The 16005-nt window shown below is 41.5% G+C and overlaps 1 protein-coding gene across 2 annotated transcripts in view; it reads right to left on the reverse strand.

The window, feature by feature from the left end:
* Nucleotides 1-132: 132 nt before the first annotated feature.
* ATP6V1A (ATPase H+ transporting V1 subunit A) overlaps nucleotides 133-16005 on the reverse strand; it is a 30750-nt gene continuing 14877 nt past the window's right edge. For both annotated transcript variants that reach the window (XM_086760668.1, XM_010115691.2), the window contains exons 4-15: nucleotides 14986-15200; nucleotides 14117-14254; nucleotides 13471-13622; nucleotides 12483-12645; nucleotides 11070-11178; nucleotides 10140-10262; nucleotides 9937-10051; nucleotides 8742-8805; nucleotides 7765-7968; nucleotides 5710-5804; nucleotides 4323-4494; nucleotides 133-2400 (exon numbers count right to left, since the gene is read on the reverse strand). In XM_086760668.1, coding sequence (XP_086616794.1) covers nucleotides 2308-2400; nucleotides 4323-4494; nucleotides 5710-5804; nucleotides 7765-7968; nucleotides 8742-8805; nucleotides 9937-10051; nucleotides 10140-10262; nucleotides 11070-11178; nucleotides 12483-12645; nucleotides 13471-13622; nucleotides 14117-14254; nucleotides 14986-15200 — 1643 coding nt within the window. In that variant the 3' untranslated portion in view covers nucleotides 133-2307. The remainder of the gene's footprint in view (nucleotides 2401-4322; nucleotides 4495-5709; nucleotides 5805-7764; nucleotides 7969-8741; nucleotides 8806-9936; nucleotides 10052-10139; nucleotides 10263-11069; nucleotides 11179-12482; nucleotides 12646-13470; nucleotides 13623-14116; nucleotides 14255-14985; nucleotides 15201-16005) is intronic.

Below are 16005 nucleotides of genomic sequence, written 5' to 3' on the forward strand. Positions count from 1 at the left end.
GTCCCTGCCCCATTGCTGCTCACAAGTTTAGAGATCCCTAAAATTAAGTAAGATTTTAGGGAAGCACAGTATGCTACATACACCACTGTGGCACAGGTCTGGTTTGACAGAAGGAAACAGGACAGAAAGACCTACTTTAAATCCATTTTATTCTCATTGACTTCAACATTTTTTTAAATTTTTATTTTTTACACAATTTCCAGCAACATATGTTATGAAATATACAAGATAAAGTAGGTGGTGGGGTTCTGCCCATCTTTTCATTCCTCCCACAGCTGTGGAGGGAAGACTTGCAGGACACAGTGAACATCAGAATCTCAACACTGAAAACAGACACGAAACAAAAAAGACAAAAAATATATATGAAACTGTTTGAACTGGTCACACTTCAGGGCCAGGTACAGCACAATAAATATTAGAACTGCATTATCTTAGACATCTTCTGTAAGGTTTATAACATTCTCTATTTAGAGAGATAAGAACATCTGGTTCCTAGCATGAAATGCTACATAGTACAGTGGTGAAGGGTACGAACGATGAGGAATCCAGCCAGGGCTTGGATGATGACTAATCATTCACACATGCTCATTGGTAAAATAAGCAGCATACATTGAAAGTTTAGTGAGCGGCAGACTTAACCATTCACTACCAGAATATCAGATGGAGAAGCAGCTCCTTTTGGGAGAACCAAAAATAGTCAATCCCTTTTAAGTTTCTCCCTGACAAAACAGTGAGTTGATACCATAATGGAAGTGGCAGCATTTGGTCCGTAGTGCGAGATCCCTTTGCATCACTACTGTTCAAAGCAGGCAGCTGGTGGAAATACTTCAGTGCAGAATTAACGCTTACGTAGCCAGGACACGGTGTCACCGACAACAGTAACAAAGCAGCAGATATCAGCTGGAACCCAGCTGGGCACAGAGCCCTGCATGACAAAGCAGCACTGGATGCCACCTGACACAAGTGAGAGGGAGAGGCTGGATAGGGTGCCCGCATTTTTCTCTCTCACTGCAGCAATGCAAGTGCTGGGGCTCTTGGAGTTTGACAGAAAGGCTGTTCTGTGCTCATTCCTCATCTCACAGTTTTGCCAGCAAACAAGCCCAAGACATAGCAGATTTTGGCTGCTTGACAGAGGGCTTCCAAAATGGAAGACCAAAGTCACTGGTTTCTCTTGCATCGTAATCAAGAAGGCAGGAGTAAACACATTTTGTACTTCTCAACCTTCCCCCTGTTCATCCCCCACCCCCAGTTTATCATCATACATTCCTCCTACACGGGAACTAGGGACCTTCTGTGCCACCACCAAAGAGGCCACATCAGCACAGGTGGAGGAGGAAAGCTAAGCACATGCTTTCCTTTCTTTAGCATGACCTAAGCGTTGCACTGGGAGGCAACTGCGCTGGCAGAGAGAGCACCGAGGAAGGACTGTGTTCCTGGTCCACACACGTGGCATCACCAAAACTGGCTATCTACGTCCTGCGGTACATGGCAGCAGTCACAAGCTTCACAAACTAAAGTAGCTGAGTGTCACAAAGTTTTATGGGGTGAGTGGGAGGCAAGAAGGTAAAATTCTGCTGGAAGCTGAGCACCTATGGCTTTGATTTTAGCTGATGCTGAGTCCAACAGTCCTATCTGTATTAAGTAGGAAAATAAAATTATATTTCTGCAGTGTACAAAAGTATACTGGCTACTTGTACGTGCTCATCTTCTAGTTAGACCCTTCTTGGTGAGATCCAGAACTACCACATTTCCATACCAACAGACTCAGCTGAGGGCTGCAGAAGGGACAAAGTAGTGAAGAATTTTTGGTTGTATCAAACATGTCATCAGAATATGGTCAAAAATTCTGTTCTAGAATAGGGAGTTCTACATCATGATAGTCACTTAGCAAAGTGCCAGATCTAAGCGCCCTTACCACTGCCAGCTCAGAAAGTACCACCTGCCTGCATTAAACTCTACACCTCCTCCACCAGTACAGCTCAACTGGTTACATCCCAAGGTGAAAGACTGGTTACCAATAGAGCTGGGAGAGGCAAGGTGAAGTTTTTCCCACCCTAGAAGTGTACAACAGCATTTCCTCACTCAGCCAGGCCCATTCACACACCACTCACCATTTCAGACACACAAAGCAATGCCAAACACAAACTAAGAGGAATGTTTTGTAAGGGCACTCTCTGAGTATGAACAGGGAAACACGGGGCTATTTATCAACTCAAGTACTGTTGCATCATTCTTGTAAGGTAGGGAAGCAGAGGAGTTGAGATGAGGAATTGAGAGGACAAACTGGAGTGGTCACAGAGGTCGAGTCTAGTCTTCCAGACTGCGAAATGCATTCTGCATATCCTCAAACAGCTGGGCATAGTCCGCCTTGATTTTTGTTTCACCATCTTTGACAGGGTCCTGAAAGACAACATAGCAAATAAACAGATCCATCAGGAAAAGCCTCAGGTACTTAAGACAACCCTGTTTTGCCACTGCTGCTATTTCTCAACCTCAGGATTGGCACTTGCTAACTGCAGAGCAGGCATTAGAGCTCCATCTCCACTTCTCGCCAACAGCCACAAGGTTTAAATCTCATCCTCTTTCCATGTTTAGTGAGCAGGCAGAATGGGTACTGGAGAGAGAATTATTTTTTTCATGAGCAGTGCTTGCTTTATTGAAAAACAACTGATTTGGAGAGGATTCAGTAATACTAAGGGTCTTAGTTGATGCTGTGTGATTCAGGAGCTGCAGTGATTAACACCAGCTCCCATCCTCAAACCAAATGAAGTAAGGATCTTTGACTCAGAAATGCTCTGCTGTACTTTTTGGGCTGCATCCCCTGTAAGTGCAAGAGTTACTTCGCCATCACTTGGAGATCACTCAGTTCCAGTTAAAATCTGATTGTCAAATCATAACAAGCTCAAGCACATCTTTGCACAGCTTCATTTTCTCAGAGTACTTTTAATGCAAGAGAAGGGCAAAAAAAATGTAACAATCAGCTTTGCTCTGAGGCTGCGAGGCCTTCCCTGCAAGAAGCATTAATTGCCAAGCTGTGCAATCTGTTCAATGTCTTCACCATTCCCCTCTCAGTGCTACATTCCTCTGGGTCAGCTCTTGGGAAACACAGGACGTACATGTGTGGGTGCATGTACAAAGTACACAGACCACAGGATGCAGGACATTTAAATTCTCTCGCCTTTTAGACTGTTACCCAGGAAACAGACTTTTCCTTTTGTAACTATTTATTATATCAGAGGGTTGGCTCCACTTAACATGTATTCACCCTCTGGATTCTCTTTTTCAGCTATGCTGTCCACCGTTCTGCTGTATGCCAGATGTCTTCTGGTGGCCTGGGTTTGCAAAAAGCGTATTACTTCCCCTATCTCTATAAAACCAGCTCCAAAGAAGCTCATGTCCCCAAGTGTATCTTGGTATGTTCTTGATGCTTTGAGGATATATACCAGGGATCTGCTTACTGCAAAAACAAGCCAGTACCCTGCAGGAGCAGAATATATTGTCCCACCAGAACACTTAAATTTTAAACATAATTTTATCTTACAGTACTTGTTCTTCAAAGATTTGCAATATTGGCTTGTAAGAGTTAAGAGAGTAAGCATCGTACTTCATGGAGAATATTCCTGAGCTACTTTAACATCAGCCAGCATCACTGGTTACTGTCCTACCAGTAACTGCTACACCAGCATGCTCTGGATGAGTTTTACGAAAGCTGCACTCTAAATAGATGGCTATTGAAGTTACGCAGAGCAGGTGCTCCAAGCCACTTGTTTTCTCTTCAGTCCATGCTGAAGCTACTCCTCCCTTCCCCTCCTCCTAGTTACCCGCCTTAGGCCCTGAAGCCAAACACAGGGGACGTTACCTGTTTCTGCAGAAGACTAGCATTTCTGTCCTTAACTTTCATGTAATACAGCTCGATCAACATTTCTATCATTCACTTTTTAGCAGCTTTCTGGATTTAAGCTTTAGGCTGCTTTTGTCCGCCAATAGTCTCCTTAGAATATGTCGTAATTTTTTTAACAGAATTTTATCACAAAAAAACCCCAAAACATACAGGAAAGGTGCTTGTACTATTACCATGAATAGATGTAACAAAATAAGCTATTGAAGGTGGGGTTGCCAAGGCTCTGCAGCCAGCATCATACAACTAGATTTCTGTACTGACCATTCCTGTGCCAGTGCTTAAGCGTATTGAAAATGATTGCAAAAAGTCACTATTCATAGACCTTTATCTAAGGCAACTGATGACCACCTTTGAGTAACAGCCTTTCAGAGGTACCGGAAGCTCACAAATAGCAGTGCAACCCAGATCCCCACAAACATACCTTGAATTTCATGGAGGTAAGTCTGTAGAGGATTTCGCTCATATTCTCTCGGATGATGGACCACGTGATCTTATTGTCACTCTGGGCTGTGGTTTCTACAGCACGCCGTGCCATGTCATAAAATGCAATCATATTGGAAAGCATTCCCACTGTTTTATAGAAAGGGCAAAACCTGATGGAACAGAAGATCTGTCAGGTTTTTTGGAATGGTTAAGAGGACTAGCCTTTGCCCTTGCCTTCACAACGACTCTGAACTCTCACCTGACAGAAAGAGTGCTAGCCTGCTTTAGTACAGGTATTTCTGATATACACTGTTAAAGGAGAGACACTGCCTCTAACAGATCCCACGTTTTAAATAGGTGAATCATAGGCTAAAACAATAATCCTGAAGTGAGGATTCTGAAGCAGCATCCAAACACTGGGCAAAACAGGAGACAAAAGGAATCATCATTGTACAAGTCTCGCATTTCATTCTGTGCCAATGTGCTTTCTTGAGGAAGAGAAAACATCAGAGCAGCCAACGAAATTCCTCTTTCCTGTGTTGTGCATCACAGGAGCAGGCTTCCTCCAAGCAACCTGGAATGACCTGACAAGTTTCTTTGCTCAAAGTAAAGGGAGCATTTCTATGACAAAAGCAGTCCATACATAAAAAAAGCTGCATTTTTAATGGGTAGATGACTGCCATGGAAAGTACTTCATTATTATTTACACACTACATCATGCTACTTCCTGTGCTTCCCTACCACATACAAGCATACCTGCCCTAGTAACTTAATCAAAGGCACACACCATTACAGAATGATGTACATCTCAATTTTTAGTGATGAAGTATTTCAAGACCTCCTGATCTACATGGGCTGGGGAGTGAGACGAAGTACAAAAGACCTCTTGCCAGCCTGTTAAAACACCAGGACAGCATGGACAGAAGCAAAGCAGACAGGGATAATAAGCACTGCACTAAGGAAAAGATCCAGTAAGTTTTTTGGATGGATCAAACTTACTCAATAATTATGCAACAGTAACTGAAAGCCGATTCTTGCAGTCCCCCATGTGTTGCTAGAATAAACAGGAAGACTTTGGGTGTTGACTGTGAAAATAAAGTAGTCCTCTCCTCCTCAGGAGGACATGCTATTGCAGAAATATTGGCTAACTGAACAATAGATGAGGGCCTGAGAAACTCAAAGGGTGTGACTGCATTCAGAAGAGGTCTGCATGCCTGGGGTAAGACAACATGAATACACTGTTTGATGGCCTACCTAAGCACAGTTCTTCCATTTATTCATGCTGAATAAAATTAATTTCTGCACTGGTTGGTTCCCAAGTAAAACAGCTGTCTAAATCCAGACCACACAGAACTAAGAGGGCAGAGTGCCCAGTTAGATCTCACCTGTCATAAGGCGTATAACCATTCTGCTGCAAGAAGTCGTCTTTTATCAGCTTGGCAACTTCCAAGGTAATTTTATCTGTTTCTGCCAAGGAAGCCTGGAAAAGTAAGGTAGACTTAGTTTAGTACTCAAGTCCACGAGGACATGGTATGTCCTGGCCAAGAACCATTATCTTTCAGTACCCATTTTCTTCCCACCCTCTTAAGACATTGTCCAGCAGAGTTCTGTCTTTTGGGTATTTCTCACTCCTTGCTATAGAACAGCCAATTTAATTGATTGCCAAATTTAGATGAGCTAACCAGTCAATAAGTCTACTTTAAGTCTATCTGATGATAAACAATGCCAAGGAAGTTTCCTTTAAGTTAATGGAAAAGCCACCAGATACAGAAAGCACACATGGGCTTTGCTACAAGGTTGAAACCTCACCTTCCTACATAAAAAGATAAATTCATTTTTACCTTCCTAAATCCTTATGTCCATGGAAGAAAAACTAGATCTTGGCATGCTAGATCAATAAGTAATCTTAAGGACTGATAGCCTCCACAGCTACCAAGGGGCTTTCCCTGCCTGGTATTCAAGAATAGTAAAGGAGTTGATGACGATGCCTGTCACACTCTGCAGGATAGTCACAACCCTGCTGGACACTGCTGCTGCTGGCACCACAGGTGACTCTTCTCTGCCTTCATTGTCCCTTTGTTAAAGGGGGCAGATTGAGTTTTAAGTACCCCAGCTTGCTTTCTAGACAGGATGTTTGGATCTTCTTTCATGAGGAGACTAACAGAACTCAGAGCTAAAAATACAAAAATATATCTCATTGTTTTTCCACAATTCCCCCTTTCTAAAGGTTTGTTGCAGTTGTTAGCCAAGTCCAGACTGAAAGAAAACGTTAAAAATAACATCTTTGAGAAGAAGATCACCAGCTCCAGTACCTCTGTCATAGGAATAATGCCTAGTTACAAGCACCGGCTTATCAATATCCCTTCCACACAAAGGAACTGATTCTACCCTGCTCTGTAAACTAGCATTTTAGAACACAGTTTTGTAAATAGAAAACTGCAGAAGACCTTAAGATCACACTTCCTTTTCTTAAAAGACACATCTAGAGAAGAGAGCTCTACTAGGTAAGATCTGGTGAAAGGACTCATCTTGGTTGGGCTAGAACACAGTGAATAGAGAGCGCACCAGGAACAAACTTCCTCCAAATAACTGTAGTCAATGTATGTCACCACACGCTAGGGTGGTAACTACCACCTTGTAAATCAGCATAACTCATCCGAACATCATGGGATTAAATTACTGTCATGTATGTGCCAGGTACCTGTCAATTATCATAATTACAGTGCTAAGCTGAAACACAGCATTTTCACTGGGTCTCCCTTTGAGAGCTCTCAAGGGAAATTTTCCTGTGCAAGTTCAGCTTTCTCTCCAAAACAGTGCAGTGAATGAAGGACATTAAAGAATGCCTGTAAAATGGAGCCGTATGTCATGTCACAGGTTTCCACAGAGAAACTAGCTAATCACTACTTTTTAGAAAAAGTAGACATGACTTCTCTTTCCACAGGCCAGCTTGTAAATGTCAACACCTCTGTTCTGTGGCTGGCAACATGGTTTCTAATAAATTGTAACCCCTCAGATGACTTCAACAGTAAATATCAGTTTGCATAATTTCTCTTACAAAGATTACTTCCAACAGAGTACTGCTGTAAGTTGCAGCAAAGGGCATTTCAGCAGGACTAGAACACTGAAGTAAGTGGAGTTTCTTAACTCCAGCATTAGATGCTTTGCAATCAAATTTACATGAGAAATCTAGCGTCAAGCCAAGGTTTATCAAATGTAAAAAAGTCTTTGTCATTAGCAGTCAAACAACATGTAAGAATGTTGAAATAAAGGACAGTTAGGGGCAGGAGAGTCTGACATCTCGCAGTGACCATGTACCATTTTTACACAATGCAGTATCCATCAAGTCTGGTCTAAGACATGGTCAAAAGCCTGCACTAGCAGTAAGGAAATGGAGGATGGCTCATTGACATCATATTTCCTCACAGCTGGTTACTCACCTTCCCCACAAGCTGCACAATCTCTGCAAGGTCCTCTTCCTCTTGTAGGATCTCTTTGGCCTTTGTCCTGAGAGGGACAAACTCTGTAAAATGCTTGTCATAGTACTCGTCCAGGGCACGCGTGTATTTGCTGTAACTGATCAGCCAGTTGACAGAGGGGAAATGCTTGCGTTGTGCCAGCTTCTTATCCAGGCCCCAGAAAACCTGTCAGAAGCCAGAAAGATCAACTAGCATTCCAAATGAAATACAAACCAAAATAATGGAAGGCAATTTAAAAAAACACCTAATACAGAAAGCAACTTTGAGCAAACGCAACATGGCAAAGGCTATCACAAATGAAAGCCTGAGAGAGAAGAAGAAAGCATCCTGCATATTAATTTAACTATAGCAATGACTTTCAATCAAATACACTTCTCAAAAAAATGATGCATCTTTTAAGCTGAGTTCAGACTTACTCAGCTGGAGACTCCTCAAGAGGTGGAAGTCAGCTGTAACAAAGACAATGTCAATATTGGAGTCTAATTAAGTGGAGACCTATTAGATGTAACTCATTTTCCCAAACCAGGGCTGCAATCAGTTGTAAGACATTCTTCTCCCAGTCAGCTGCTCTGAGGATTTTTTTTGCGGTTTCAATGCACCTATTAAGAGTGGTTCACTTACCATCTCAGCTGAGAGCAGCCACATTTGAAGTGTAGCTCAAAGGGCAGCAATCAGGAAGCATGTGGTTATTTCTGAGCTGTCAGTTGGAAGGAATTGCTACCTTCTCTTCCTCTTCCAAAGGGATCTCAAACATGTCAGTTCAGAGACCATCTCGTAACGTTGCCTTTTACACCATTAGAACATTTTCCAAAGCACCCTACAAAGCTGCTGGGGCCAAACCAAAGCTCTCATCCCAGCCACTGGCACAAATGCACTGAAGCACAATCATTTTGAGTTTAACAAAGTGGACAGAAGAGCTGCAGCATTGTGGGACATACCTGAACAATGCCCAGTGTAGCAGATGTGACAGGATCAGAGAAGTCACCACCTGGGGGAGACACGCTGAGCAGGAAGAGATAAGGAAAAGTTATCAGAATTGCTTTCACAGTTCAAATTCCAGTGCAGAACATATAACTGCACAGCTCAATGACCACAGAAACCAGAAAAATCAGTATGATTTCAAGTAAGTAACATTGCAAGCTTCCACTACAGAAAAGTGCTTGATGCATACCCACACAGGTGTAATATCAAGCACATAATGAAATATAGTTGTATCAGTGACTGATAGACAGTATCAAGCTATGATTTCAGTCAGTTTAGCTCCAGGTAGTAGCTCCAGCTTGGATTATCAAGTCTATCTCAGTTGGAACAGATTCAGCAAGTGTGCCAATAGGACACTGTGAAACACAGTGTAATGATTATTTTACAGAAAACAATATCCCAGTTTGAAATTATTTCAGATATTCACCTATACAATAACCACTTCAACTTCATTTGGGCTTCACACCCTAATATATGCCTTACCAGAGATTAAAAAAAAAAAATAAAATTTTCCAACCTCAAAAGCACAATGCGTTTGTGTACTTATGTTGCAGACAGCAGAACTCAGCAGAGTAAAAAATGGACTCTGTGTTCTTGCAGATGCTAGAGGCTCTTCTGAAATGTATGAGTGGGGAAATTCACTTTGCCTACAGTATGACATACAAATCAATATAGCCTAGAAGAATGTCTGTGGACTACATATTTTTCACAGCCCATTACAGCTTGAGATATGCTGCTCCATGTAATTCTACCCTATTTAAGGAAGAGAATCACAATTCTTTATGCGTGTACTTGGGAGTAGACACGCTGCTGCTCTAACCGCCCTTTTTTCTTGCTCTGAGCATGATTTGACACACTTTTCAGTTACAGCTCTAACAGCATTCTTCCCTGAGCCACTCTGACTGCTGCAAGTGACTGCGATTCAACACATCAGAACTACCTGTCCACATTGATTCTTCCTGCCTCCATGCACAATTTAGCAGCAGTTGTGGGTGAACAAAGACTAAATATCTACCTATTCACTCACATATTTTCAGTTCTGCAGCTGTGCAGAGCAACAAGACCTTTTTGCCTGAAAAACAGGTACTATGACATACAGAAACACAGAGGAAGAATTGCAGCCAATGCAAAGCAAAGAAATGCAATACTCACGCTCCAACAATGCTGACGCTGCCTTCCCTTTCAGGATTTCCCAGACACTTCACTCTGCCAGCTCGCTCATAGAAAGAGGCTAGACGGGCACCAAGGTAGGCTGGATAACCACTGTCTGCAAATACCAATACACAGAAATTGAGTCAAAGGCTCAGAGTTTAAAGGATTCATTTACAAGACTAGACTGCAAAAAGACTACTCACCAGCTGGCATTTCAGCCAGTCGCCCTGAAATTTCTCTGAGGGCCTCAGCCCATCTGGAAGTAGAGTCTGCCATCATACTGACATGGTAGCCCATGTCCCGGAAATACTCCGACAGGGTGATTCCTAGAACAAGGACAACAGCGTGCTGCAGGATACAGTTCAGAAAGGAATTCTATGCTTGTATGCTCTCACTAAGATGCAAATAAGCCAAATTATTTAAGCTTACATTTTGATGGAAATATAGACTGAAAGTTATTCTTTCTTTCTGCTAGGATCATGTCCTTGCTGTCATTTTTTTGTTTATTTCTTCTCTCTCCCCCCATTTTTGCTTATGAACCACTTTGGCTCATCTTACAGTCCCATCTGTTTCTCTGGGGAGACGCAGCAATGTCATTGATGCTACTCTTTGTCTCAATGAAGCCATGAACAAAGCCTCTTCTCACTGTAAAATGTCTCCTTCCCTTTCAAACTACCTGAATACAACAGTGAGAAAATGTGATATTTTATCCTATTTATCTGTTAACCTTTCATAAAAAAAATAAAACCAAAACCTCTAAGAGGCTGCAAAGTAAAGAAGACTAGCCTGCCAACTCAGAGAGTACTATTCCTGCCCATTAAGTGTCTGTACTTGTCAGCAAAAAACTATTCACAAGCAAAAGCTTACATAATTAACACATGGAGAAAAACTACATAAGAGCTAGTGCAGTAAGTTCACCTTATAAGCAAAATTTACTCAATATTCAGAAATTGTAATTATAAGCAAGTCAAATTCAATTAAGATACTAGGACTTTGTGCAGGCAAGGCCCAAAAGGGTTGACTTCTGAAACTAAGCAGATTCCTTGGTACTGACCATCTCAGGATCTGAAAATACTAGAGCATGACAGGTTGCTCTACACACACAGCCTTTTAGAGCCTCCTGTAAATCTTACCAGTATAGATAGAGGCTTCTCTGGCAGCCACAGGCATGTTGGAGGTATTTGCTACCAGAGCTGTTCTCTTCATGATGCTTTCCACCTTGCCATCAACTTCCATTGTTAACTAAAATGCAAGGGAAAGAAAAAAAAAAGGTAACAGTAGCAAGTTTTTTTTTCCTACTATATTACTTGTCTTGTATCAGCATACTCTCCTCACAGCTACTCCACCAATAGCAGAGACTAGGTTCAAGATTTTAGGATGCTATGCTGGTTTGCCTTCCAGATTGCGCACAGCTTAACTCTTTAATGTACATGCCTCAGCCTCATCTCATCCTCTGCAACTGGGAAATCCCTGTTGACCCCATTCAAATGACTAATGACAAATCCACTGCATCAGGAAGTACATATGCTCTTTCACATAATTAGGCTGGAAGAATCAAAAATTTTCACCCCCTGTCATAAGTCTGTTAGGAATCGGAGAGCTTTTTTTCTCCGCCTACATCGATCTGAGTTAATCTTTGACAACAGGACACAAAGCCACATACATAAGCCAGGCAAAGCCTCACAAGCACCTAACAACAGAATGCATATCCTGACATTTGTGTAGAACTCCACTTACGAATATCCTGGGATTTACCTTTTTCACAGCAACCTCAGCTTGACTTTCTCATCTTGTAATCAATCAACACACCCAAGCCTTTTACCTCTCAATTTTGACAGTGGAGTTTGCATCTAATGGTTCAGACTATCTGGCTTCTTTCCCATATTTTACAGGAGACTGTGCCACAATTAATTCACTAACAGATAAAAGAATTGGTACATAACAACAGGCAGAAGTATTGGTAAACCTGTTTCTTTGTTGTTTTTTTTTGGGGGGGGTTGTTTGTTTGTTTGGTCTTTTTGTTAGTTTTTTGGTTTGGTTTGGGTTTTGTTTTTGTGGAGGTTTTTGTGTCTGTGTTTTTTTTTTTTTTTTTTTTAAAAAAAACCAACAACAAACAAACAAACAAAAAACAACAGGCATTTCCTGCTTCCTTCAGAAGATATTCCAAAACCCAACATGTCAAACTAACATCTGCACCCTGTAAATACAGATGCTGCATTTTATATGCATGGTTAAGTTAGAAAAATTTGGAGACATGACCAGTGAAAGGTAAGGGGCTTGTAACTGTGTTAAATTACACCCTAGCATTCATTTTGAACAAGTTAGATGGTACACCCAAAAACTAGTCCCGATGTTTATTGAGAGGCCACTGAAATAATTCTTGAATTAGCCAAAAGGGATTTCTGCTACTACAGCCAGAACTTACAGCAGAGAGGCAAGAACAACATTTCAAGTCACTCTACCAATATGATATTTTATTCAGTTACAATGCCAGCAAAACAGCAAGTCTTCCCAAGGTTTACTCTCCATGAATTCTCCATACTAACCTCAGGGAAATCTCTCAGTACTTCAGACATTTCATTTCCTCGTTCTCCGCAGCCTACATAAATGATGACATCACTGTTGGAGTATTTTGAAAGAGACTGTGAGATCACAGTCTTCCCACAACCAAATGCCCCAGGAATCGCTGTTGTACCCCCTTGTACACACCTGAGTAAAGAAAAAGGACTCTGATTTGCAAGGAACTCAAAACCAGCTCTCTCCCATCTTAGAATATGTTTTGCAATAAAACTCCCTAATTAAAAGCAGAGGAACAGGAGTCACATCAAGTGTTCTGGGTGAGAAGCACAGAGGTACTTCACTAAACCAAAAGACTGAGGGAATAAATTATCCTTTTCTTCTGCTGCCCTTGAAGTACATGAGTTATGCTGGTACAACAGCTAGACTTCCAGGCTTGAAACATAGCAGTTTTCACAGCTGGAAGCACCGATGGAATGCAAATGCCAAGAAAAAAACAACTGTACTTAGCTGTGCATTATAAGAATAAGCAGCACAATATTTTAGGACCAAAATTACTGAACTCAGTGTCTTGGAAGTTAGCTGCTTAAATAAGCATTTTTGTGTTAGCTAAGTGCAACAGTTTTCATAAGTGGTGACCCCAAAATCATTGGGAACTATACATCCTCAAGACCATGGAAAAAAGATCCTACTTAGGCATTCCAATGGAGATATCAAGCTTGAAAGTTCTAGCCTTTCTGTAGATTTGGCATGGTTATGTTAAGTTTATGCTGTCCATTATTTTCTAGATTAACATACCAGAACTATCTTACTAAACTTATCTTATTTCCACTAGTAGCTTCTCCTGCCAAATACAAAAATATAAGGAATTCAGCTAAATATTTTTTGAGATTATGCTGTGATATGTAGTGAAAGTTTGGAGTCCGTTTGCCCTTAAAAAAAATTTAAGGCCTTCTCTCTCCACTTCCCCTCAAGAGAGATTTTTCTGCATACTAGAAAATAAAAGGTAGTACTTACGGGAAGAGGGCATCCAGGACTCGTTGGCCAGTTAATAAAGGATGATTGGCTGGTAACTTCTCAGTAACAGGACGGACTTGACGTACAGGCCAGACCTGGACCATAGTGAACTTCTCCTTCACACCTTCGAACTCCAGCTCTAAGACAACATCCTAACAGAGAGCACCAAACATGAAGTAAGCAAACAGCTGCACACTGGACCAGCACACAAATTCTCATCTCAACTACTCTGCACAGCTAGGTCTGATACCACCACAGATTTCTCAGAACCTCAACACTTTATCATTCCCTCCTGAGGAAGGCTCTTTCCCATATATACAACGCTACCGAGGAAAAAAGTGCAAGATAAAAGTTTCAACTAAAAATACACTGTTGAAGAGCAACTGAATTTTAATACTGTAGATCCCCACAGACCTCAGCAAACATGGTCTATTGAAGTGCCATTGGAAAGCCATACACACAGAAAGTAACTGCACAAGATAATCACGTAATTCCTGCAGGCAGGGTAGCAGAAGCAATCATTAACTCAAGACATCTTGTTGCATGAAACGCTTTCTAGTTGTCATCATGCAGATCAGAGAGAGAGTACATTAGCTTTATGAAAGAGGCACGAAATATACCAGCAACTGCTGTTTGGAGGACTTACTGAAGTGTCATAGTTCCCCGGCGGAGCAATGTACGTAACTGTACCCCTGTTCCGTGGGGGCAGCATGATTTTATGTTTGATAAGAGAGTTTTCATTCACCACACCATAAATATCTCCACCAGTGATGTGGCTGCCAACCTACAGTCAGAACAGGTCTATTAGTCATAAGTGAGAACTCCAGTTTTAAAAAAGAACTTTGACCAAGAACTGTATAAAATAGCTATAGCTATTCAGTCTAGCACTGTGATTACTCCCTTTATAAATGTGTTGTTACAGCACAGTAGCCCATTTACATAACTCATTACACTAACAGCACATTGCTAACAACACTATCTGGGTTCAGGGGCTTTTCATGGCACAGACAGTAGCAGTTACTGAGTGATGCAAGGAATTTTCCTGGTTTCTTTTATACCTCTTAGTTTAATGTGTTAAGTAGACAAAGGATAGCACGCGTTAACCTACAGGGTTGGAAAAAAGAACATGACAAGGCTAAAGCAGTGATATTTTCCAGCTCTGAGGCTATCTTCACCATTCACAAAATGCGTGCTGCAGCTATTATTTTTGCTTGGGTAACACCTGCTCCTGCTAATGCTTAGTGCAATTCCATTAAGTTCACTACAGTTTTGCAAATACATTACAGCTTTGCAAGCTTCTTATATGCAGCAGCAACACACAGTAAGTCACACTGAGTATGTTTTGGCGATCCCCATCCAGTCTCATGCATCACTACCTCCCCTCCTAGCATCCTTCTCACAAACTTAAAACAGCATTAACCATTGCTCCCAGCAGTCACAGCCTTGGCACTCTGCTCTGGCTCCAGGCTCTGGGGCAGAGGAGCAAGAGGGAAAGACATGCTTGTCAGAACCTACCCGCAGATTTTTGGAAGGTGTGAAGTCCCATTTGACATCTCGGCTCAAAGCTGACACATTGACACCTCTAGGGATATAGATACTTTTGGTCAGAGTGCTGATGTCCGAGAGAGGCCTCTGGATACCATCAAAAATAGCTCCCATAATGCCAGGCCCTAGTTCCACTGACAGGGGTTTGCCAGTGCGGAGTACAGGATCTCCTACAGAGACACCAGCTAAAAATTTGCTGAGGAAAAGTTCATTCAGAGAAAAGGAAAGAAACAGGGCAGAAGGTGTCACATTCACATCATCATACTCTTAAACCACCTTTCTGACTTTAAGCTAATATTTTTATTACTACATGACAACATCATTTGAGAAGCATGTAGACTTTATACGAAACTCAAGCTGAAATTGCTAAAGCAACAAAGTTGGTCATTCACCAGAGGGGCAAAGTAGGGGTAAATATTCTACTTTATGATCATTAGTTCATACGGATAAGTTTCCTGGAGTGCCAGGCAGCATGACAGAACATCAGGCATTTCTTAAATCTTCAAATCTAGAAAACAGGATTGTTCGCTAAAGTCAGACAATGATATAAAATACATAACTTTTCACCTCAGAATTTGTTAGAGAGCACAACTGTTTTGACCTTGAGCCTTGCACAGCCTTTTTGACAGCAGACTAATTTTAAAGGGAGTCTGTCCAAGACCAGCATTATTTCTCTCCTCTCCAATTCAATTTATCCAGTCTACACACTATTTAAGCTGCAAAGATGCACAATGGACTTCTCTGCAATGGGCCAGCAGTTTGGCAAAAGGCCGTGCTAGAATATAAAAGAAACATCTAAAACCCTGTGCAAGACTCAAGAGAATAAATGCAAGTTGACTTCAGAGAGCCCTATCAGAGCCCTCTCATCAGAAACCTAAGAGTAAAGTATACTCAACTTGTTCCATGTACTCATGGAAACCTAGTGGATATTAAAATAATGATGCCATCTAAAATGATGCCATGTACAATGACAAATTATTAGGCACAGAC

The sequence above is a fragment of the Chlamydotis macqueenii genome, chromosome 1 (genome assembly GCF_036417535.1).
Source record: "Chlamydotis macqueenii isolate bChlMac1 chromosome 1, bChlMac1.mat, whole genome shotgun sequence".
Classification (NCBI taxonomy): domain Eukaryota; kingdom Metazoa; phylum Chordata; class Aves; order Otidiformes; family Otididae; genus Chlamydotis; species Chlamydotis macqueenii.